Raw genomic sequence first — 23024 nt, forward strand, 5'->3', positions numbered from 1 at the left:
GTTGAAAAACAAGTTTTAATGACTCCAAGCTAAGTATATGTAAACTTCTGACTTCAACTGTAGTTAATGTCCTCATGGTCTCCGGTCCGTGTACTAGAGAATCAAGCCAAACATTTTGATAAAATTACTTTCAGGTCTCTATTCAATCCCATTGCGGATGTTCAGCTTTACAGCATGACTGAAATTTAACGGTAATGTTCCCACTTTAGCGGAGACTGCATTCACGGTAAATGTCGGCTCAATTGGAAATTACCTTCACATTTCTATTGCGGAATCCGTAACACTTCAGGGTAAAATATTGAATCCTTAACTAAGTATTTTTCATGTTTTTTTTTTTTTTCATGAGACATGGCAGACCTTTTGAGACTACTGAAGAATTGTGACACAGACAGCTTATTAAGAACAGAGAGAGAGACATTCTCGAATTCCTTGACGGTGACATTCTATTATGTTCTTTGCTTCCTGTTTTATTCACAGGGTCTTCCCGCTCTACCTCATACTCCATTTGTGTTGTGTTCTCTACCAACGTTCACCTTGAGAGGGCTTGTGTGTCTGTGTATGCGTATGTGTGTGTGCACGTGCATGCATGTGTGTGTGTGAGAGTGAAGATGAAGTGAAATGGTTCATTTCAAGTAGTGTGTGGTTCACGCATGCAACACCGGTAGTGCCGCACACACTATTGACCGGATTCTATTGATGGAAGTCAATACAGGCGAGTAAAAGCCTTTCCATGAGTGGGGGCAGGGCCTTAACCAGGGCTTGAGTTTTAGTGAGGTCCAGAAGCCCTCCCCCCCATTATTTGGCAAACAGCAAAAACAAGCAAACTGAGGTTCACTCAACTCAGTACAAGCTACAAACACATAGCATATGAACTATACACTGAGTGTATAACACATTAGGAACCCCTTTTCTTTCCATGACATCTGGGTAAATCCAGATGGGTAAATGGGTAAATCCAGATGAAAGCTATGATCCCTTATTGATATCATTACATTTACATTTACATTTAAGTCATTTAGCAGACGCTCTTATCCAGAGCGACTTACAAATTGGTGCATTCACCTTATAACATCCAGTGGAACAGTCACTTTACAATAGTACATCTAAATCTTAAAGGGGGGTGAGAAGGATTACTTATCCTATCCTAGGTATTCCTTAAAGAGGTGGGGTTTCAGGTGTCTCCGGAAGGTGGTGATTGACTCCACTAGGCTACCTGCCGATCAAATGCTTGACTGCCGTTGTGAGGTCAGAACGCTCAGAGCACTCGGATCAACCCAAGTCCTTGGCCAGAGTGTCCAGTGTGCACTCTGAACACTTCAAGAGCGAAACGCTCTGAATTTACAACGACAATCTCAGAACACTCTGAATTTACAAACGCCCAAGCGCTCTCTGACACTCCAGTATGAATTTACAAATACACCCTTAATTATTGGGTGGCAGGTAGCCTAGTGGTAGAGCATTGGGCCAGTAACCGAAATGTTGTTATATCGAATCCCCGAGCTGACAAGGTAAAAATCTGTCGTTCTGCCCCTTAACAAGGCAGTTAGCCTACTGTTCCCTGGTAGGCTGTCATTGTAAATAAGAATTTGTTCTTAACTGACTTTCCTAAAAGAGATTAGTCCCTTCAAATGCTTCTTTTGATATCTGAAACCACAGGTTTTCTAGAGACAATTAGTGGAGAAACTGTGAATGGCATATGGAATACATAGCCTTCCTGCAGTGCCAGATGGACAGTTTTGGGACTTTTCTATTGGTTCCATTGCGAGAGGTAAATTCAATCAAAGTATTTATAATGTTTTCAAATAGTATTTGAACCCATGTATGTGTAGAATCACAGTCAAAATAACCTGTGTTTTTACTTGGAGCAACTTGAAGATACCCTGGAAGCAGACAAACCTGACGGAAGACTCATATTGATTATCCAATCAAAAAAAAAAGCCAGGCCGTTTCCTCTCTAACAAGGTTGAATGGATTAACAGAGGCTATTATTGTCACCTAATTATATCGAGGAGGTTGTTAATGTGTGGGGAGGCCTACCATCAGGTGGCATTGAGAACAATAATAATATAGGCTACAGTTATTTCTTTAAAAGTACAATTATTGCAATAAAGCAGAGGTGGGGATGGATAAATTAAACCAATATCACATTCATAGACACAGCTAGTCTATATGGACGCAAGGGATGACAGTCAATGTAAAGACAATAATAGCTACATTGTTTTTACTGATGACCACACAAATAGGCCTATAAACAATGGAGTAGGTTAAGTAAGCCTAATATTTGGGTTACAATAGGATAAGAGACAGTTGTGATTAGCTCATGAGGCATTTATAAGTTATATTCTTCAAGATTCAATGGGAGTCATCATGACCATTGAACAGATTCCCAGATCCCTTATTGCACCTTTAAATATATTAAATGGCATAATAGATGGGGAGCTGACAATGTCACGAAAACAATGTGTGCACTTCCATGGGGCAGAAGTCAGCATGTTGTTGTGATTCTGGATGACCAGATTGCTAGCAAGAATGAAGGCTAAATGACTAGTTTTAGCTCGTTTCATCTTGTTTTTGATACCATGTCTTGTTTGTAGGTGTTTTGACTGATTTCATGTCAATGCTGAGAATTCGCTAGCTTGATAACCAACAACTGTAACGATGTATTTGAGAGACAATAAGTGCTCATTGAGCAAATGTTTTATCACGTAAATCTTGGTGGGGCAAACTCGCCCAAATGGTTTTTAGATGCATCCCAGCAAAGCCAGTACACAACACTAAACATTTATTTTATTCTCCCCAATTGGTAGTTACAGTCTTGTCTCATCGCTGCAACTTCAGTACGGACTCGGGAGAGTTGAAGGTCGAGTGCTGTGCGTCCTCCGAAACACAACCCAACCAAGCCTCACTGCTTCTTGACACAATGCTCACTTTTCCTGGAAGCCAGCAGCACCAATGTGTCAGAGGAAACACTGTACACCTGGCCCACCACAGGAGTCGCTAGTGCGCAATGGGACAAGGTCATCCCTGCCAGCCAAACCCTCCCCTAACCCGAACGACACTGGGCCACTTGTGCGCCGCCCCATGGGTCTTGCGGTCGCAAACACAGAATCTCTAGTGGCACAGCTATGACTGTGATGCAGTACCTTAGACCACTGCGCCACTCGGGAGGTCCTAACAAAACATTAAGTGTACTATAACGGCGACAAGCAGTGCCCACAAACATTTAGAGCCTACACAAAGCTGTCCCAACAGCAGCTTTCATTCCAGCACAATGGAGTGAATCCTTACCACCACTACACCTGGCTATCAACGGAGCATTGTCTGGCAGCGAAACAGTTCATTCAGCCTCGTTTACTGCCTTAAAAAAAAAAACATAGCTGATATGGCTGACCATATCTCCCTGGCATATTACATCATTTATTTAGCAGCATATAAGAATTTTTTTTACTTTTGGACCTTGTTGTCTGCGGCGGTCCTTATTGGCAAATTTTGTCACCAAAGAAAAAGATTTACAATTCCGAGTTGGATGACCATTCAAAACATATTTTCCCAGTCTGACTTCCCAGTTGCAATGCTTGCGGTTAGCCACTGTCACCGATTCCTTCCAAACAACTCATTGTTGAATTTGCGATTTCCAACTTGTTGTGTAATGTTTATCCAATGACCGATGAGCACAGGTATGTTTTATTTATATTTTCTCTTTATTATTTCTCTTCATATGACAAAGATTAAAAAGGATTTTCCAGTAGACTTGATTTACGATGATGATTGCTAGCTAAGATTGTGAAAGTAAGACATTGACATGCTCAGTCCAATCAAAGCTACTGTACATAATGTGATTTGACTTAATTTCTGTGGCCAATATCCTTGAGCCTTTTGGGGTGTTTAGCCTTACTTAAGGGCAGAAGCTAGGCGCTTGCGCAATGTCCCCATTAGTGACAGAATACTGAGCCAATCACGGAGAAATGCTCCTATTTTCTGCTGGCCCGCCCTACCACCACAGAAAGCACTGGCTGAAACACCTGCATTTTGGAGATGCATTACTCAAAAACAAAAAAGAAAACAAAAAAGAGACCATGGTTGTTTGCGGTTTTATTAAATCAATTATATGTGTTTTTTTTACATTGTTTGAAAACTGACATGTATTAATGCCAAAATAACATGCAAGCCCCCCAATTTTTATTTATTTATATATATAGATATATATATATATATATATTTTTTGCTCTGACCTACCTGCCCTGAATGACGGGTCACCACTCTGCACACAGACTCTGTTTGCTGAAATAAATAGGCTAGATTAATACAATTCTAGGCAAAATTATATCCCAAAAATCAGAGGTGTGAAATATACTGTAGGTCTATCATGATAGTTTTAATAAAACAATTAGGCCTAGCCTTTTGGTTGTGAGACTGTCGACATTACATGCCTGCGAGGCTACTGAGGAAAGGATGCAGCATTCTCACTCACACATCCATCCCCAACAAATGAGGAAACGATCAAATCCCAAGAGGATTTATCTATAAAGAGCGAGGAACTAGTTTACACACTGGAGATGAGGTCTGGACAGAGGACCGAACGCTCGTTCCTCATCTCCAAATGTTGAGATTATAATATAAATTGGAAACATTTATGTTGACTCTCTAAAACGACTTTGAAAGGTAAGAAAGTCTCTAGACAAACGTAATCAACAGTTAAACAATTTAGAAGATTAGGGGGGGAAAAAAGGTGTAGGCTACTCGCAATTGAATGTTCTGTAAAACTATATTAAATTAGGTTTTAATTAGGCTACTGTTTTGTGTCTATATCTCTTTTCAGAAAAAAATACTTTGGTATGTACGGATGCATATTTAAACATTGTAGAACTGTATAGTAAGTGTACTTTTATATAATTGGTTGAATATCATTCTGTGGGGCACTCTCAAACGTCATGAATTGTCTTGCCTCTGAAATTACACTGCCTTTGTCCAGTCCTCCTACATGCCTGGACATGTTTTAGTGAGAAGGCAAGCAGTCTATAACAATACCAATAGTAGGTTTATTTGAGGTTCTGCCCTTCTTATAAACTGTTTTTTAAAACCAGGATTAAAGATGGCTGTTGGTAAGTCATTATACAATTTGCGCATATATTTCCAACATTAAACACATTTTTACATTATAAATAAGACCTGTACAACAGGCTTTATATAATTAAGGGGTTAATAAATGATGTAATAATGTGTTTAAGTAGTTTATAAAGATAATTCATTGATTTCTGTTTGTCATAAACCAGTGATATGGGCTTTTTTACTGAAACTCTCCATGTCAGAGGTCAGCCTACTATAAAGGAAGTCCACAATTGGGGATAAAATCGATTTATTTTTTTAAAATAACACAGTTCACTAACGGGTTTCTCCATTAGGCTACAGCACCAGTTTGTCATGACTCACCAGTGATTATGTTAATGAACGCTTTAGTGTTGTTTTTTGGGGACTGTATTTCCATATAGCTAGGGCTGACACTGAGGACTTGTGAAGAGCAGATTTAACCTCTACGGGATGGTTGAGCTAATGTGCGCAAATGTGATTAGCATGATGTTGTTAGTATAACACAAATGTTTCCCTGGACATAGGGAATATGGGCAGGAAGCTTAAATTCTTGTTAATCTAACTGCACTTTCCAATTTACAGTATTACAGTGAAAAAATACTATGCTATTGTTTGAGGAGAGTGCACAACAACAAAAAACTAACATTTTTATTTAACTAGGCAAGTCAGTTAAGAACAAATTCTTATTTACAATGACAGCCTAGGAACTGCCTTGTTCAGGGGCAGAATGACAGATTATTTACCTTGTTGGCTTGGGGATTCGATCTAGCAACGTTTTTGTTCCTTGCCCAACACTAACCACTAGGCTACCAGCCACCCCAGTTATCATGTCAACTGGTTTGATACATTCACCTCTGAAGGTAAATATTGTACTTACATTCAGTAATCTTGCTCTGATTTCTCATCCTGGGGGGCCCAGAGATAAAGTGTAGCATAGTTTTGTTTGATAAAAATCTATTTTTATATTCAATTGTTGTAACTGGGTTCTGCAGTTTTAACCCCTGCTGTCCCCCCCATCTAGATGTGTAAAGGTTAGTGTCGTTACTGCAGGGAAGCACATTTTCCATAATTTATGACATCCCTGGGAGTGTGTAAACTTAAATGTTTTATTACCATATATATTGTGTATGTTCTCTATAGTTATGTACTTGAAAATGTATCAACATTTTGAACAGTGATTCAAAATGCAATGGTTCATTGGATCAGTCTAAAACTGTGCACATAGACTGCTGTCATCTGGTGGCCAAAATCTAAATTGCGCTTAGACTCCGAAGTGATATAATGGCCTTGCTTGTATTTCAAAGATTATGATTTAAAAAATGAATAATTTTAAAGCATGTTTTTTTCTTTGTATTATCTTTCACCAGATCTATTGTGTTATATTCTCCTAAATTAATTTCACATTTCCACAAACTTCAAAGTGTTTCCTTTCAAATGGTATCTTCTTGAATATGCATTTCCTTGCTTCAGGTCCTGAGCTACAGGCAGTGAGATTTGGGTATGTCATTTTAGGCGAAAATTGAAAAAAAGGGTTTGATCCAAGGTTTTAACAACCTCTGCATCATTAGGACAGTTCTTTGTGAGAAGGTGCTAACAATGGAAGTTGTTAACTCATGTTCACAGTTAGCCATTGCTATGTAAATGAAAGCTGAAAAGTACCAGTGGCCTGGGCTTGGTCCCAAGTTAGAGTTGGTAATCCGGGGCCAACACCCAGTGAGACACAGGTTCTGGACCTGTGTAGATGGAAACAGAAAAGTCTGAACTTTTGGGTAAAACACTGGGCTAAGTTGTAACGAGTTTCCTCCTCTTCTTCCGAAGAGGAGAGGCGAAACGGATCAGAGGACCAATACGCGGCGTGGTAATTTTCCATGGTACTTTTTTAATGCTTTCAGGTACACATGAACAAACTAACAAAACAAGAAATGTGAAACTCAAATTACAGTCCTATCTGGTGCACACACAGAGACAGGAAACAATCACCCCCAAACACACAGTGAAACCCAGGCTACCTAAGTATGATTCTCAATCAGAGACAACTAATGACACCTGCCTCTGATTGAGAACCATACTAGGCCGAAACATAGAAATTCCCAAAACCTAGACAAACAAACATAGACTACCCACCCAACTCACGCCCTGACCATACTAACTAAACACAAAACACAGAAAATAAAGGTCAGAACGTGACATAAGTTCTCAATGGAAATACGCCATACCAGTATTAGCCTTCTGGGCAAAAACTGGTTGAATCAACTTTGTTTCCATGTCATTTAAACAAAAACGTTATATGTGATGATGTTGAATCAACATGGAAAAATGATTGGATTTGCAAAAAGTCATCAACGTAAGGGAATTTAGTCTTCTTTTAACCCAACTTTTAAACTAAATCCAATGAAAAGGTGACATATTTAGTTGATTTCGTGTTGGATTCACGTTTGATAACTCAACCAAAATTAAATCAAAACTTGACGATTAAATTGCATCTGTGCCCAGTGGGAGCCTAGTATTAGCCTATTAGTATTAGCCTACCTGTGTGGAATCTGAGCTTTGCCTATCTAAACTAACATGATATGCCATCTACTCATACTATTTGACATTTTATTTCAAAGCTTTTGTTGATAACAATCCCATTGATTTATCTGTGATAGTTACTTAATCCAAGTTACTAGTTACTTAATTTACTTGTTTATCTCTGTCCATTGATGTAGCACAGAGCTGTATAAAGAGGAGGGAGGACCATGCCTGAGAAGAAATCCTGGAGTTCAGACAGCCGTCCCAAATGTGGCATCCGCAGCTGGAGTGTAGACAGCTACGTGTGGAGCAGCAAGAAACACTCCCAGAGTTCCCGGAAAACCCCCGGCCTTTGGGGTCCGGAGGGGGAGGGACCGATGGATGAGCAGGGGGTGCGTTCCACCTCGTGTCCGTGGCGACGGCGAGAGAGGAAGTGTAGCTGCACCGTCTTGGGGGAAATCGACACGGACGTCCCCTGTTGAAAAGCCCTTTCTCGACGCTCCCTCCGGCAGAAGTTCCAGGATGCGGTGGGTCAGTGTTTCCCTCTCCGTAATGGCCACCATCACCACCACGGCCACTCAACAGAGTCCTCCAGGGGGGCTTTCTCTGTGCTCCTCTGGTCCAAGCGCAAGATCCACATCTCGGAGCTCATGCAGGACAAGTGTCCCTTCTCACCCAAGTCGGAGATGGCTCACTGCTGGCACCTCATTAAGAAGCACGCCAGCCACCCCAGCACCATCGTGGGCCTAGAGACTGCCCAAGCTGCTCAGGCTTCCCAGGCTGCCAGCAAAGAACAATTCCCTTCCACATCCTCGTCTCCGCCTTCGATGCCTCTTTCCTGGGAGGGCATTTGCTCAAGTAGGCCCCTGAGCCTTGAGGACTGGGACCCGTCCTGTCCACAAGGTGGAGCAGCCCATGGTGACAGCTATACCGACTACATCCTTGTCCCGGACCTCCTCCAGATCAACAACAGCCCGTGTTACTGGGGCGTGCTTGACCGCTTCGAAGCCGAGGAGCTCCTGGAGGGCCAGCCAGAGGGCACCTTCCTCCTGCGCGACTCGGCCCAGGACGAATTCCTCTTCTCAGTCAGCTTCCGCCGCTACAGCCGTTCCCTCCATGCACGCATAGCAGAACGGCAAGCGCTTCAGCTTCGACGGACGCGACCCGTGCATGTACCGGACCCGAGTGTCACGGGCCTGCTCCGGAACTACAGCGACCCGGCCACATGCCTTTTTTTCGAGCCCCTCCTTGCTCTCCCCCTGCCCCGGACTTTCCCCTTCACCCTGCAACACTTGTGCCGCGCCGTGATCTGTAGCTGCACTACGTACCAAGGCATTGATATCCTTCCACTTCCCTATCAGCTCAGGTACTATCTTAGACAGTACCACTACATGTGCAATGGGGCTTGTGCAGTGTAGAAAAATTATAATTACCTACTATCATTATTGTCCCATGGGTTACTACTCTTCCATATTGACAATGATTTATCAGTTTTCAGAGACCTGTGAAGATCCTTCCTGCAGTCGCAAGATGGTTGCTTTGTAGACTTTTTCATTTCCTTGTGGGAAAATGTAATCGGACACACAAGAGACTTGAATGGGTGTGGGAGGGAGAGTGAGATGATTTGAATGAATGTCAGAGTGAATGATTGCATTATTACAGAAGCTATGAGGAAGTACACATCTGGTTTAAAAACTATCTCATCTGGACAAATGTAACATCCCAATACAATAATCATTGCTGTGTTATGGAGAGACAAATATTTGGCAGCGATTACTGCCTTCTTACAGTAACTTAATGAGCGATAACACTCAGAAACACTTTTAGTATGTACATTTACACATTTAATGCAATATGTGAGGACAGTTTAAAAGTGGTTACATGGCCGTCCAACACATAGTCCTTGTTTTTATACAGAACTTTGGGATTTTCAGTCTTGTAACTAGAGGATGCAGAGGGCTGCAGTCTTATCTAAGGCCACAAGATGGCAATATAAATGCACTATTCACACTCATGGTATGTTTACAGATGCATTACAAGTGGGTTTGTCTTGGTTGCCACAACATTTCATTGTTTTTTTCAGTCCCAGAAAAGTACATACAGTGCCTTCAGAAAGTATTCATACCCCTTGACTTTTTCTGCATTTTGTTGTGTTACAAAGTGGGATTAAAATGGATTTAATTTAAATTTATTTGTCAGCGATCTACCTGAAATAACCTGTAATGTCAAATGGAAGAGAAATTATATATATTACCGTTCAAAAGTTTGGGGTCACTTAGAAACGTCCTTGTCTTTGAAAGAAAAGCTCATTTTTTGTCCATTAAAATAACATCAAATTGATCAGAAATACAGTGTAGACACTGTTAATGTTGTAAATGACTATTGTAGCCGGAAACAGATGATTTTTAATGGAATATCTACATAGGCGTACAGAGGCCCATCATCAGCAACCATCACTCCTGTGTTCCAATGGTACGTTGTGTTAGCTAATCCAAGTTTATCATTTTAAAATGCTAATTGATCATTAGAAAACCCTTTTGCAATTATGTTAGCACAGCTGAAAACTGTTGTCTGATTAAAGAAGCAATAAAAACTGGCCTTCTTTAGACTAGTTGAGTATCTGGAGCATCAGCATTTGTGGGTTCGATTACAGGCTCAAACTTTCTTCTCAAACTCGTCAGTCTATTCTTGTTCTGAGAAATGAAGGCTATTCTTCAACTGGCAGCTTCATTAAATATAGTACCAGCAAAACACCAGTCTCAACGTTAACATTGAAGAGGCGGGTCTGCGATGCTGGCCTTCTAAGCAGATTTGCAAAGAAAAAGCCATATCTCAGACTGGCCAATAAAAATAAAAGATTAAGATTGGCAAAAGATTACAGACACTGGACAGAGGAAGATTGGAAAAAAAGTGTTATGGAGAGACAAATCTAAGTTGGAGGTGTTCGGATCACAAAGAAGAACATTTGTGAGAAGCAGAAAAAATGAAAAGATGCTGGAGTTCTTGAAGCCATCTGTCAAACATGGTGGAGGCAATGTGATGGTCTGGGGGTGCTTTGGTGGTGGTAAAGTGGGAGATTTGGACTTGAAGAATGAAAGCTATCACTCCATTTTGCAACACCATGCCATACCCTGTGGATGGCGCTTAATTGGAGCCAATTTCCTCCTACAACAGAACAATGACCCAAAGCACAGCTCCAAACTATGCAAGAACTATTTAGGGAAGAAGCAGTCAGCTGGTATTCTGTCTATAATGGAGTGGCCAGCACAGTCACCGGATCTAACTGCACTGTCCAATTTACAGTAGCAATTACAGTGAAAGAATATCATGCTATTGTTTGAGGAGAGTGCACAATTATGAACTGAAAATGTATGAATAAACCATTAAGGCACATTTGGGCAGTCTTGATACAATATTTTGAACAGATATGGAATGGTTCATTGGATCAGTCTAAAACTTTGCACATACACTCCTGCTATCTATGGGCCAGCATCTAAATTGTCCTCGGGCTGGAATACTACATTATGGCCTTTCTCTTGCATTTCAAAGATGATGCTATAAAAAAGCATGTGTTTTTCTTTGTATTATCTTTTACCATATCTAATGTGTTATATTCTCCTACATTAATTTCACATTTACACAAACTTCAAAGTGTTTTCTTTCAAATTGTATCAAGAGTATGCATATCCTTGCTTCAGGTCCTGAGCTACAGGCAGTTAGATTTGGGTATGTAATTTTAGGCGAAAATTTATCCATTTACCAATAGGTGCCCTTCTTTGCGAGGCATTGGAAAACCTCCCTGGTCCTTGTGGTTGAATCCGTGTGTGAAATGTGCTACTCGACTAAGGGACTGTACAGATAATTTCATGTGTAGGGTACAAAGATAATGTCCAATAATGTTTGTACCATGTTTTGTGCTGCTATCATGTTGTGTTGTTACCATGTTGTTGTCATGTTGTGTTGCTACCATGCTGTGTTGTCATGTGTTGCTGCCTTGCTATGTTGTTGTCTTTAGGTATCTCTTTATGCAGTGTTGTGTTGTCTCTCTTGTCATGATGTGTGTTTTGTCCTATATTTATATGTTATTTAAAAATGTTTTTTTTATCCCAGCCCCCTTCCCCGCAGGAGGTCTTTTGCCTTTTGGTAGGCCGTCATTGTAAATAAGAATTTGTCCTTTAACTGACTTGCCTAGTTAAACAAAGGTTAAAAAAATTAAATAATAATAATAATAATTAGGTAGTCATTAAAAAATAATGTTAAACACTATTATTGCACAAAGAATCCATGCAACTTATTATGCAACTTATGCAACTTATTACTTATTATTTTACTCCCAAACTTATTTAACCTTGCCATTACAAAAGGGTTGAATACTTATTGACTCAAGACATTTGAGCTTTTCATTTAAAAAAAACAACATAATTCCACTTCGACATTATGGGGTATTGTGTGAAGATCAGTGGCACACAATCTCAAGATAACCCATTTCAAATTCAGGCTGTAACACAACAAAATGTGGAAAAAGTCAAGGGGTGTGAATACTTTCTGATGGCACTGTAAAATGGATACTGTTTCATGTTAGCACTTTTTAGAGAGGCCAGATACCTCATTATTCTGATATATTGAATTATGGTCTTCTTAATATTGTTTCCTCAAAATGCTCAAATTTTCAACCACCCAAACAACCTTTAATAACATTAATTCCAATTTCCCTACATGGATACTATATTCTACTTCCAAATACAACCAATAGATGCTCCATTGTCAAACCTCTTTTCTGTGACATTATTTTCTATGTAGAACAGATGGTCAAGAAATATATAATATCTTATTTTTGACTGACTATCTTTGTTTTCTAATCGAGAACCTGTTATCGCATCAACAAAGCACATATCCTTGCTCTACTAGAAAAGCACTTCTCACATAATACTTAACCATGCCCTTACCACTGCTCAGTAAAATAACTTAATAGTATGGTAATATTTGCCTTTCAAATGTGGGAAAAAAATTCAAAGTGCTCTCTGCAAAGAGCACCTTTGAATGTTATTGCATTCCAAAAAGTGGGAGAGATAAGAAATAGAAGGCACTTTCTTCCTCTCTATGCAAGACTAATTCAGATTTTGAAGTTGTTTGTTAATTTACAAGTAATTTATTTTACACACTCTTAATTATTGCCATTTGGCGATAAGATTGATCCTCACCACCTTCTCAAAACGCATTGGAGAAGAAAATGCGAGGGGAGGGACCCAATATGGTTGAAAAATAGGTGAGTAGATAGGATGCGAGAAATCATGGAAAGACACATTGAAATTCAGTCAGGGGCAGTGTGCCTATTCTCCTCCCTTATCCATAAGCACAATTCCCATCGTGGATTTAACAATGATGGAAGCTCCAATCCATGCTTTTAAACCTGAGCATTTTCCTTCCTCTTCAGCAACTGAGTTAGGAAGGACGCCTGTATATTTGTAGTGACTGGGTGTATTGGTACACCATTTAAAGTGTAATTAATTAATTAATTATAGCACCATGCTCAAAGGGACATTAGTGTCTACTTTTTAAAATGTTTTAACCATCTACCAATAGAAAATCATGGAAAGACACATTTAAATTCAGTCATGGGCAGCTTCCCTATTCTCCTCCCTTATCCATAAGCACAATTCCCATCATGGATTTAACAATGGCAAAAGCTCCCCCCCGACAATGATAACACCAATCCATTGCTGTTAAACCTGTGACGGGAAGTGTGCAAGTGCACACTTTGGGTGAAGTGTGGAGAATCGTGATGCTGACTAGATGATGGGGAAAATAAATATGGTTTCTCAATGGACAGAGGCAGGAGCCATACTTTTATTGATCTTCCCATACCACAGAAATTAAATATGAATGTGTCTCAGAGTATCCAGTTATCATTGCAGTCAGACCCCATCCAGAGTTTAACATTGTAACACTGTATTAAGGTATCTTATTATATACAGAATTCATTAAATCACAGACGATTCTGTGATGGGATTGTATGTCTTTGGTTTTAGCTCATTTGTAGTAATCAGTCAACATGGGCACACACACAAGCAAGCACACACATTGCACAGGTTACTCACACACAGACACCCACACACAAAACTCACAAGCACACAGGCACACACACACAGGCTTTATTGGAGACTATTGGATTTCATTGCAGTAATATTTAGACACAGCTGTCTGCAGCAGCCTATTTCCTGTTGTGCTTATGAAATTACTCCAGCGAGACACCTCTCAGCCAATAGAAAGTATACCAAGATCAGATTGTCTGGGCCACATGGGTTTGTAAAGAGATGACAGGTACTCACCAGTGGAGGCTGCCGAGGGGAGGATAGCTCATAATAATGTCTGGAACTGCGCCAATTGAATGGCATCAAACCATGGGGTTGACGTATTTGATAAGTTCCACTCATTCTGCTCCAGCCATTACCACGAGCCAGTCTTCCCCAATTAAGGTGCTGTGGTCCTGTGGTACTTACATATTGTTGTTTGATACACATTTTATTTCGTTGCCCAGTCTTTTGTGTATACAATACTTTTTTTGTATCATTTTAACTCTTAACAATGATGTGAATAAACATACAACTCTTTGAAAACGAATGCAATGAGTTTAGACTATACTGGGAGTTAAGATTGAGAGGTTGAATTAGTTTTGAGCAGAAGGAAATTATCGATGACTTGATTGGAATTAATTTATCATTTATATTTGAAAAGATACAAAGCCGCATATCTACTGCATAGCTAGCTGCCGCCTGCCTACATGACAAAGTTAGGATGATAGATTTTTGCTGGCGCTCGTCTTTTTTGGGCACATGGGAGGAGCAAAGGAGGAGTCGGGGGAGTGGTGACGCTTGACGTCGCGGGCGGGAATCCTGAAGCTCTTTTGGGTTCCTCGTTTTCAACAGCGCGGGAGTTTCTGCCATCACAGAAAGAGGATTCTACAGTAAGTTTGGTTTTATGATCCCTGTTTCACTCATCTCCTGCAATATGATATATTCAAAGAGACGATTTCAAACGTTTGGAATGATTACGTGTTTTTGTCATTTGGTTTTTAGCCAGTTAGCTATTTTGAACTGTTATTCTGCCCCGGTTAGCTGACGCTAGCTAGTTATGTGGTTCAAAGGTCCTAGCACATATAACACACAGGAATACATTTTCAAAGAAAGTGAATTGCACACTTAAAAAAGTAGTAAACTAACTAAACTTGACTAAGTCATAGATAGTAAAATGCAGTGTTCGTTATTAAATAAGATGAATGATACTGTAGCTGTGTTATTGATCCCCAAGGGGAAATTTGATTGCACTTGCAATAGTAGCTAATAGTAGTTAATCAAACGGGTACCAAGGCAGCCAATAACCTTAGCGACACGACAATGGACAACAATAAAATAAGTAGACAACAATAAAATGAACAGCACATCAATACTGTTTAGTTAAGTGGCACTCGAGAAGAAGAATTCAGTATGTTAGCTAGTTCATGTGTGTATGTACAACATAAATGGGAACATGCCACTTCCACATTTGCATCACCTCTCATTCTCATAATGCTATCATTTCAGTAGAGCAATGCCCTGTGAAAGGAAACCAATGCGCTACGGCCACTCGGAGGGACACACTGATGTTTGCTTCGATGACGCTGGAAAGTAAGTATAACTGAAGCAGCCATGACAGCTGGAACATATTCACTACCAGCGTTACCTCCCGTCCATAAAGTGGCAGCTGAACATGTCTCATCTGATATTTTGGTTAAAAGACTTGTCAAAAAACAGGAAATTAAGCAATATATCACATTACTTATCACTTATACATGTTTTGTTTAAAAAAACATTAAGCATGGTCATCAGGCCAAAAAATATTTTGGCTGGTAAAAATCTGAGTGGCTGGAAGATTTTTTCCATCTACTTGTACCTGCCACAGTGGCTGGTTGACCAAAACGTAAATGTTAGGCCCTGGTCATCAAATAGGCATAAAACAAATGTAATATACACAACTGAAATATTTGTTTAAAGTAATGTGAATTGATTAAGATCAATAAGTGATGAGCACTAATGGCAGTCACTACCATCATGGGACTTTTATTTATTGTTTTATGCTGTGTTAGAGCATTCAACCCATCATGCATAGTGCATTTAATGTTAAAAGAATAATCAAACCCATTATTTTTTAATAATCGAACTGACCTCAAAAAGCGCCAATCTCTCAGCACTAATAAATATTGTCCAGGTAGTAATATAAGTATAGAGGCAGTCGCTGAAATTATTCTTGCCTGACATTCTCAGGTATATAGTCACTTGTGGAAGTGATGGGGATGTGAGAATATGGGAGAGTCTGGATGACGACGATCCCAAGTCCATCAACGTGGGGGAGAAGGTCTATTCTTTAGCCTTGAAGGTGAGTCTCATACCAGTCTGCCATTGCCAAAGTTACCAATGTGTTTCACAGCAAATATGCAATAAGCCTACTCAATGTGGTTGCCAATGAGGTACTCCTGAGACATGGCTGTAGGCTCTTAGACCCTACAACCACTCTTAGACCCTACAACCACTTAGTCTACAACCATATTGCAGGTGGTTGATGTCAATTCTATAACACTTCTTATTTTATTATCTTCCTGGGGTCCACAAGAAACACAACATGACGATTAAGAACACACTTATACACCATTTAGACAAGGACAGTCACAGAAATGTAAAATGTAACAATATACAAACAATACAACAAAAATAATACAAACTATATGTGTTTGTGTGTCCCCTCAATGTCCATGCTGTTCCATGAGATGTTTAATCTGTTTTTTTAAAGATCATTTTGCTGTTTGCTTGAGTAATTTGAGATGGGAGTTCCATGCAATCATGGCTCGGGCTGTGGCGGTCCTGAAATTGTCAGCCAGTAATTGACGTTATTTAATATTAACATAAGCACGTTTAGCATCTCCTGCCTTCCACGCATAGCCTACAAGCCACTGATGCAGAACTTTGAACATCTACATTTTAAAAAGTCGAATAAATCCATTTAATATAGCCTACACCATCACAGTAAATCCATAATTTAATTTAGACGGGTCTAAAGAAACATGATATGAAGTAAATGTAGTCCATTTCAGAGGAACAGAAAAGCATACTCTGCTTTACTCTACTCTCACTAGATGAGCCAAGTAAAGCCTCCCCGGCCAAACCTGGAAGGCACTGGGCCAATTGTGCGCCGCCCGATGGGACTCCCGGTCACGGCCGGTTGTGAGACAGCATGGGATCGAACCCAGTTCTGTAGTGACGCCTCAAGCACTGCGGTGCTTGAGTTGCCGCGCCACTCGGGAAGCCCTGCGGAATTTAAAAATATATATTTTATAGTATGAAGAATACAATTGAACACAGCTTCATAAATATTCTGTTTTGACCGTTTAACAAAGAAACTGGTCCTCATATATTCTTAATTTAGAGTTATTTATGCAATGTGATACAAACGTTGGGCTATATGTTTAGATTTTTTATACATTGTAAAGCTGCATGATGGGACTCTAATGATTTTTAAAAAGCTTCAAGCTGCACACACTTCATCACGCTCTCATTCACAATTTGACAAGCACTTGATAATATTCTCACCAGGCCTCAAATTTCCATGCGGCATCCCCCTTGTGTGGCCGTAATGCCCCCTAAAAAATCCATGCCTTTTGTGGCCAAAGTGGCCGTTGTGCCCTAGGGCTGAATATAATAATTATAATTGCCGTGCTCCGAAGCACATCTCACTCACTCTCAGATGTAGCCGATGTCCGTCACATGATCGATCGAGTCCTTCTCACAAGCATTTTAGTTAAGAAATAGGCTACAAGTGAAGGAAGAGACACATTGGGACGCAACTGTGTGCATCCCTCTAATCGAATTCCGATGCGCATATTAAAGATGACAGAACTGTCCAGAACTGCCTACTTTTCTTCAGCCAACAAGATGAGTAGGCCTAATGAACAGTGAAAGCACTATCCTATGTCAATGTACTTATCCGCCATAGTACAAAAGTTGACCAATTCTATTGATGATGCAACAGATCAGAATGTTTAGCTTAATGTTGCTAAACTAAACTCACTAATATAAGAAACGTCCTCTCACTGTCAACTGTTTATTTTCAGCAAACTTAACATGTGTAAATATTTGTATGAACATAACAAGATTCAACAGCTGAGACATAAACTGAACAAGTTCCACAGACATGTGACTAATAAATGGAATAATGTGTCCCTGAACAAAGGGGGGTCAAAATCAAAAGTAACAGTCAGTATCTGGTGTGGCCACCAGCTGCATTAAGTACTGCAGTGCATCTCCTCATGGACTGCACCAGATTTTCCAGTTCTTGCTGTGAGATGTTACCCCACTCTTCCACCAAGGCACCTGCAAGCTCCCGGATATTTCTGGGGGGAATGGCCCTCTCCCTCCGATCCAACACGTCCCAGACGTGCTCAATGGGATTGAGATCCAGGCTCTTTGCTGGCCATGGCAGAACACTGACATTCCTGTCTTGCAGGAAATCACACACAGATCGAGCAGTATGGCTGGTGGTATTGTCATGATGGAGGGTTGTGTCAGGATGAGCTTGCAGGAAGGGTAACACATGAGGGAGGAGGATGTCTTCCCTGCATTGCACAGCGTTGAGATTCCCTGCAATGACAACAAGCTCAGTCCGATGATGCTGTGACACACCGCCCCAGACCATGGCGAACCCTCCACCTCCAAATCGATCCCGCTCCAGAGTACAGGCCTCGGTGTAACGCTCATTCCTTCAACGATAAATGCGAATCCGACCATCACCCCTGGTGAGACAAAACCGCGACTCGTCAGTGAAGAGCACTTTTTGCCAGTCCTGTGGTCCAGCGACGGTGGGTTTGTGCCCATAGGCAACGTTGTTGCCAGTGATGTCTGGTGAGGACATGCCTTTACAACAGACCTACAAGCCCTCAGTCCAGCCTCTCTCAGCCTATTGCGGACAGCCTGAGCACTGATGGAGGGATTGTGCGTTCCTGGTGTAACTCGGGCAGTTGTTGCCGTCCTGTACATGTCCCGCAGGTGTGATGTTTGGATGTACCGATCCTGTGCAGGTGTTGTTACATGTGGTCTGCCACTGCGAGGACAATCAGCTGTCCGTCCTGTCTCCCTGTAGCGCTGTCTTAGGCGTCTCACAGTATGGACATCGCAATTTATTGCCCTGCCCACATCTGCAGTCCTCATGCCTCCTTGCAGAATGCCTAAGGCACGTTCACGCAGATGAGCAGGGACCCTGGGCATCTTTCTTTTGGTGTTTTTCCAGAGTAATTAGAAAGGAATCTTTAGTGTCCTAAGTTTTTGTAACTGTGACCTTAATTGCCTTACCATCTTAGACTGTTCCACAGGTGCATGTTCATTAATTGTTTATGGTTCATTGAATAAGCATGGGAAACGGTGTTTAAACCCTTTACAATGAAGATCAGAATTCGTAATAATCCAAATATCTTAGAAAGATTGTCCTGAAAAAGGATGTTTCTTTTTTTGCTGATTTATCAGGCTATTTCTCCACATTTATAAGCTTAGCAATGTGCACACAGCAGTAGGCTATAAGTGCACATTTTCCAAATGCTATCAAATAGCTGGAAAACACTTCTCAAAAGTGACTACAAATGCAGTTATGCATGTAATGGTTTATTACAAAGGTGCATTTTTATAGTGAAATTGATCTTGCCCAAACTTGAAACTCACGTGCAGCCTATGTATGCCAGTTAGGCTTTACACTGGTTATAAAGCGGATTAATGTGCTTAGTTGTAAGATGTTATTTGGCCACCAGTTGTGATACAAACCTTATCAAAATGGGCTAGGCTACATGAGGTCTGCGACTATGATTTGAAGTTGCAAAAAAAGGCATGTGCTGTTTCTTCCCTTACTGCACAAGCTGGGCATCATTCACAAGTGATAGGCTAATACTGTCACCTATAAGACTGTTATTCATTTAATGTTTAATTTACATATACTAAATAATATGTGAAATTAGTTTTGATTTAGAATGGACCATTATCATGCACCTGTCTCAGAACAGTGGTATGGGGAAAAAATACACGTCATCTATGCACTGAAATAGCGAATTGAGGACGCTTTTCCCGTGGATAATTTAACCGCTACAATCCTCTTTAAGCTTTACAGGAATATGGCTCTGAACGTATACAGCAACACCTCCCCATAGACATTCCTGTTTTTTCTGTAGATGTTAATCCTTCTATTGCTACTGCTTTATAATCAAAGGAATTATCTAAGTGAGTTTCAGAGATGGCCGGTATATGAATGTTATCCGATGTTAGCAAGTTATTGATTTCATGACCCTTGTTTCTAAGGTTACATACTTAGTCAAGTTGTACATACATTATGATAATATTCAAACAGTGCTCCCCGTTACAAATATAAAATTATTTGTCATATTCATGGCATACAGTGAGTGTACAATGAAATTCTTATGTTTATCTAACTTTGTCTTTTCTTCCCATAATATATAGAATGGGAAGCTGGTCACAGCAGCCTCCAACAACACAGTACAAATCCACACGTTCCCTGAGGGTGACCCAGATGGCATCCTCACCCGCTTTACCACCAACGCCACCCACATCACCTACAACAGCAGCGGCTCCAGAGTCGCTGCCGGATCTAGGTACTGTAGACGGACACCCATAGAAATAGAATGACTTAGAATATAATGTCATTTCTGTGTTACCACCCTGATGTGCAGAGCTCAGAGCAAATTGCTAGAAGCTGAACAAATTATATTCTGAATGTCATTATCCTCCTCAGTTCGGCAATGCAGATATCTACGTTTATTTCCTTGTCATAAAAATGTGTTTCTGGTTTGATGGTTATACTAATGATCCCAATATAGTTATTGTGCCAGATCATAGATTAGATTAACAATCAAGCGTTTTGGGGGATTTGGAAGGACATTGGACTTCTAGTGGGATAATTCCAGTTTAAGAATCAATGGGCAGGGTTTTGAATATAGGATCTTTACACTGTAGAATGACTTCTTTGAAAACAGCGTGCGCGGATGACTTTTGACCAAATAGTCACGAAACGGCATTCAATTCCTTTCTGATTAGTCTAGACTGTAAGTCATTTGCTGTTTGCTGTACGCATTGATTCCCTAAACGGGTGTATCACAGAAATGAAGACTCTGACCATATCTCTTGATTGATCAGGCCATTTTCACGTGGCTAATATCCGTTTGAATATTGACTTGATCAACACCGGCATCTGAGGCCTGTTGAGGGTTACAGATGTAGGATCTTAATTTGAGCCAATTTGCTACAGCAGGAAAATTTGAATTATTATGTGGAATATCGTTAATGGACATTTTTGTAGGGGATGATCAATCAAGTCTGACATTTTCAGGTGAAAATGATATACTTTAGAAGCGTTTTTAAGCCTTGAGTACTTTACAAGTTTGCATTTCCTGCTGTGCAATAGGGTGATCAAATGAAGATATGGCATCTGTATGACATCCACAACTGATTTTAGGAAATTCGTTTCTTGCGTCTATTTCCTTCTGCAGATCAAACTGATCTAGATATGTAATACTGTATGTGTCTGATACAAAGTAAAAGTTGGAAGCAGAGCACTTACTACTCAATTGATTGTTTGCATGATTTATTCATTCATTCCTTAATTCATTCCTTCAATCATTTTATTTCCACACTCATTCACTCACTCCCCAGAGATTAGATTTTTCCTGACTAATCAAGAATTCTTGCTTTAATGAAATGATCCATTTTATATCATTAAATCGGACATACCCGTAGCCCAAACAATGATTTTCTTTGATTCTTCTTCCTTTGTTCTGATCGTGTGTGTGTGTGTGTGTGTGTGCGCGCCTCCCTCAGTGACTTCATGGTGAAGGTAGTGGAGATGTACGACAGCAGTCAGCAGAAGACCCTGCGGGGACACACTGCACCCATCCTCAGTGTCACCTTTGACCCCAAGGATGAGTTCCTGGTAGGAATCATCTACAACGTTACCCTTACCACCACTAATTTTACAGGTTTTGACATGATACTAATTTGCTAGATACTGTTATTGTGCATTGGGAATAGACTAGAATGCTTTATTCATACAAGAAAAAAGTATTTGTCAAACCTTTCTCGTCTCAGGCCTCTGCTAGTTGTGATGGATCTGTAGCTGTGTGGAAGATTGAGGAACAGGTAACACGCCATCATATTCTACTCTTCTGTTTAGTTCATTGTCATTGAAATCCTTGGGCGGGCTGCCTAAGGGTTTTTTTCTGTATGCCTACCTCCAAACAGTGTAAAAAAATATATGTATACAGTACCAATCAAATGTTTGGACACACCTACTCATTCAAGGGTTTTATTTATTTGTACTATTTTCCTACATTGTAGAATAATAGTGAAGACATCAACACTATGAAATAACATATGGAATCATGTAGTAACTAAAATAGTTTAAAAAAATATATATATATTTTATATTTGAGATTCTTCAAAGTAGCCACCCTTTGCATTGATGACAGCTTTGCACAGTCTTGGCATTCTCTCGACCAGCTTCACCTAGAATGCTTTTCCAACCGTCTTGAATGAGTTCCCACATATGCTGATCTCTTGTTGGCTACTTTTCCTTCACTCTGCAGTCCAACTCATCCCAAACCCTCTCAATTGGGGAGGTCGGGTCGTCTTATGCAGCACTCCATTTTACTCTCCTTCTTTGTCAAACAGCCTGGAGGTGTATTGGGTCATTGTCTTGAAAAACAAGTGTTAGTCCTACTAAGTGCAAACCAGATGGGATGGTGTATCTCTGCAGAATGCTGTGATAGCCATGCTGGTTAAGTCTGCCTTGAATTCTAAATAAATCACAGACAGTGTCACCAGCAAAGCACCATCACACCACCTCCACCATGCGGCGATCATCCGTTCATCTACTCTGTATCTCACAAAGACACAGCGGTTAAAACCAAAAATGTCAAATTTGGACTCATCAGACCAAAAGACAGATTTCCACTGATCTAATGTCCATTGCTAGTGTTTCTTGGCCCAAGCAAGTCTCATCTTCTTATTGGTGTCCTTTAGTCGTGTTTTTTTTGCAGCAATTGGACCATGAAGGCCTGATTTACGCAGTCTCCTCTGAACAGTTGATGTTGAGATGTGTCTGTTACTTGAACTCTGAAGCATTTATTTGGGCTGCAATTTCTGAGGCTGGTAATTCTGTTTTAAATTTTTTACCTTTATTTAACCAGGCAAGTCAGTTAAGAACATATTCTTATTTTCAATGACAAGTGGGTTAACTGCCTGTTCAGGGGTTTGAACTCGCAACCTTCCGGTTACTAGTCCAATGCTCTAACCACTAGGCTACGCTGCCTCCCCCGAGCTGACAAGGTACAACTGAACTTATCCTCT

General features: G+C 40.4%; 2 protein-coding genes across 4 annotated transcripts in view; both read left to right on the forward strand.

The window, feature by feature from the left end:
* The first annotated feature begins 4984 nt into the window (after positions 1–4984).
* Positions 4985–14135, forward strand: LOC118362067 (suppressor of cytokine signaling 4). Its single transcript, XM_035742270.2, is given in 4 exon segments — positions 4985–5102; positions 7797–8725; positions 8727–8773; positions 8776–14135. Coding segments are annotated over 3 exon segments (1188 nt in total). The 5' UTR covers positions 4985–5102; positions 7797–7826; the 3' UTR covers positions 9018–14135.
* A 273-nt stretch (positions 14136–14408) lies between these two features.
* wdhd1 (WD repeat and HMG-box DNA binding protein 1) overlaps positions 14409–23024 on the forward strand; it is a 48268-nt gene continuing 39652 nt past the window's right edge. The window contains exons 1-6 of one of the 3 annotated variants that reach the window (XM_035743426.2): positions 14409–14563; positions 15180–15263; positions 15900–16011; positions 20124–20275; positions 21498–21609; positions 21765–21815. In XM_035743426.2, coding sequence (XP_035599319.1) covers positions 15187–15263; positions 15900–16011; positions 20124–20275; positions 21498–21609; positions 21765–21815 — 504 coding nt within the window. In that variant the 5' untranslated portion in view covers positions 14409–14563; positions 15180–15186. The remainder of the gene's footprint in view (positions 14564–15179; positions 15264–15899; positions 16012–20123; positions 20276–21497; positions 21610–21764; positions 21816–23024) is intronic. The other 2 variants (XM_035743425.2, XM_035743424.2) reach the window with 2 other exon arrangements.

This window comes from Oncorhynchus keta, unplaced genomic scaffold (genome assembly GCF_023373465.1).
Source record: "Oncorhynchus keta strain PuntledgeMale-10-30-2019 unplaced genomic scaffold, Oket_V2 Un_contig_5916_pilon_pilon, whole genome shotgun sequence".
Taxonomy (NCBI): Eukaryota; Metazoa; Chordata; class Actinopteri; order Salmoniformes; family Salmonidae; genus Oncorhynchus; species Oncorhynchus keta.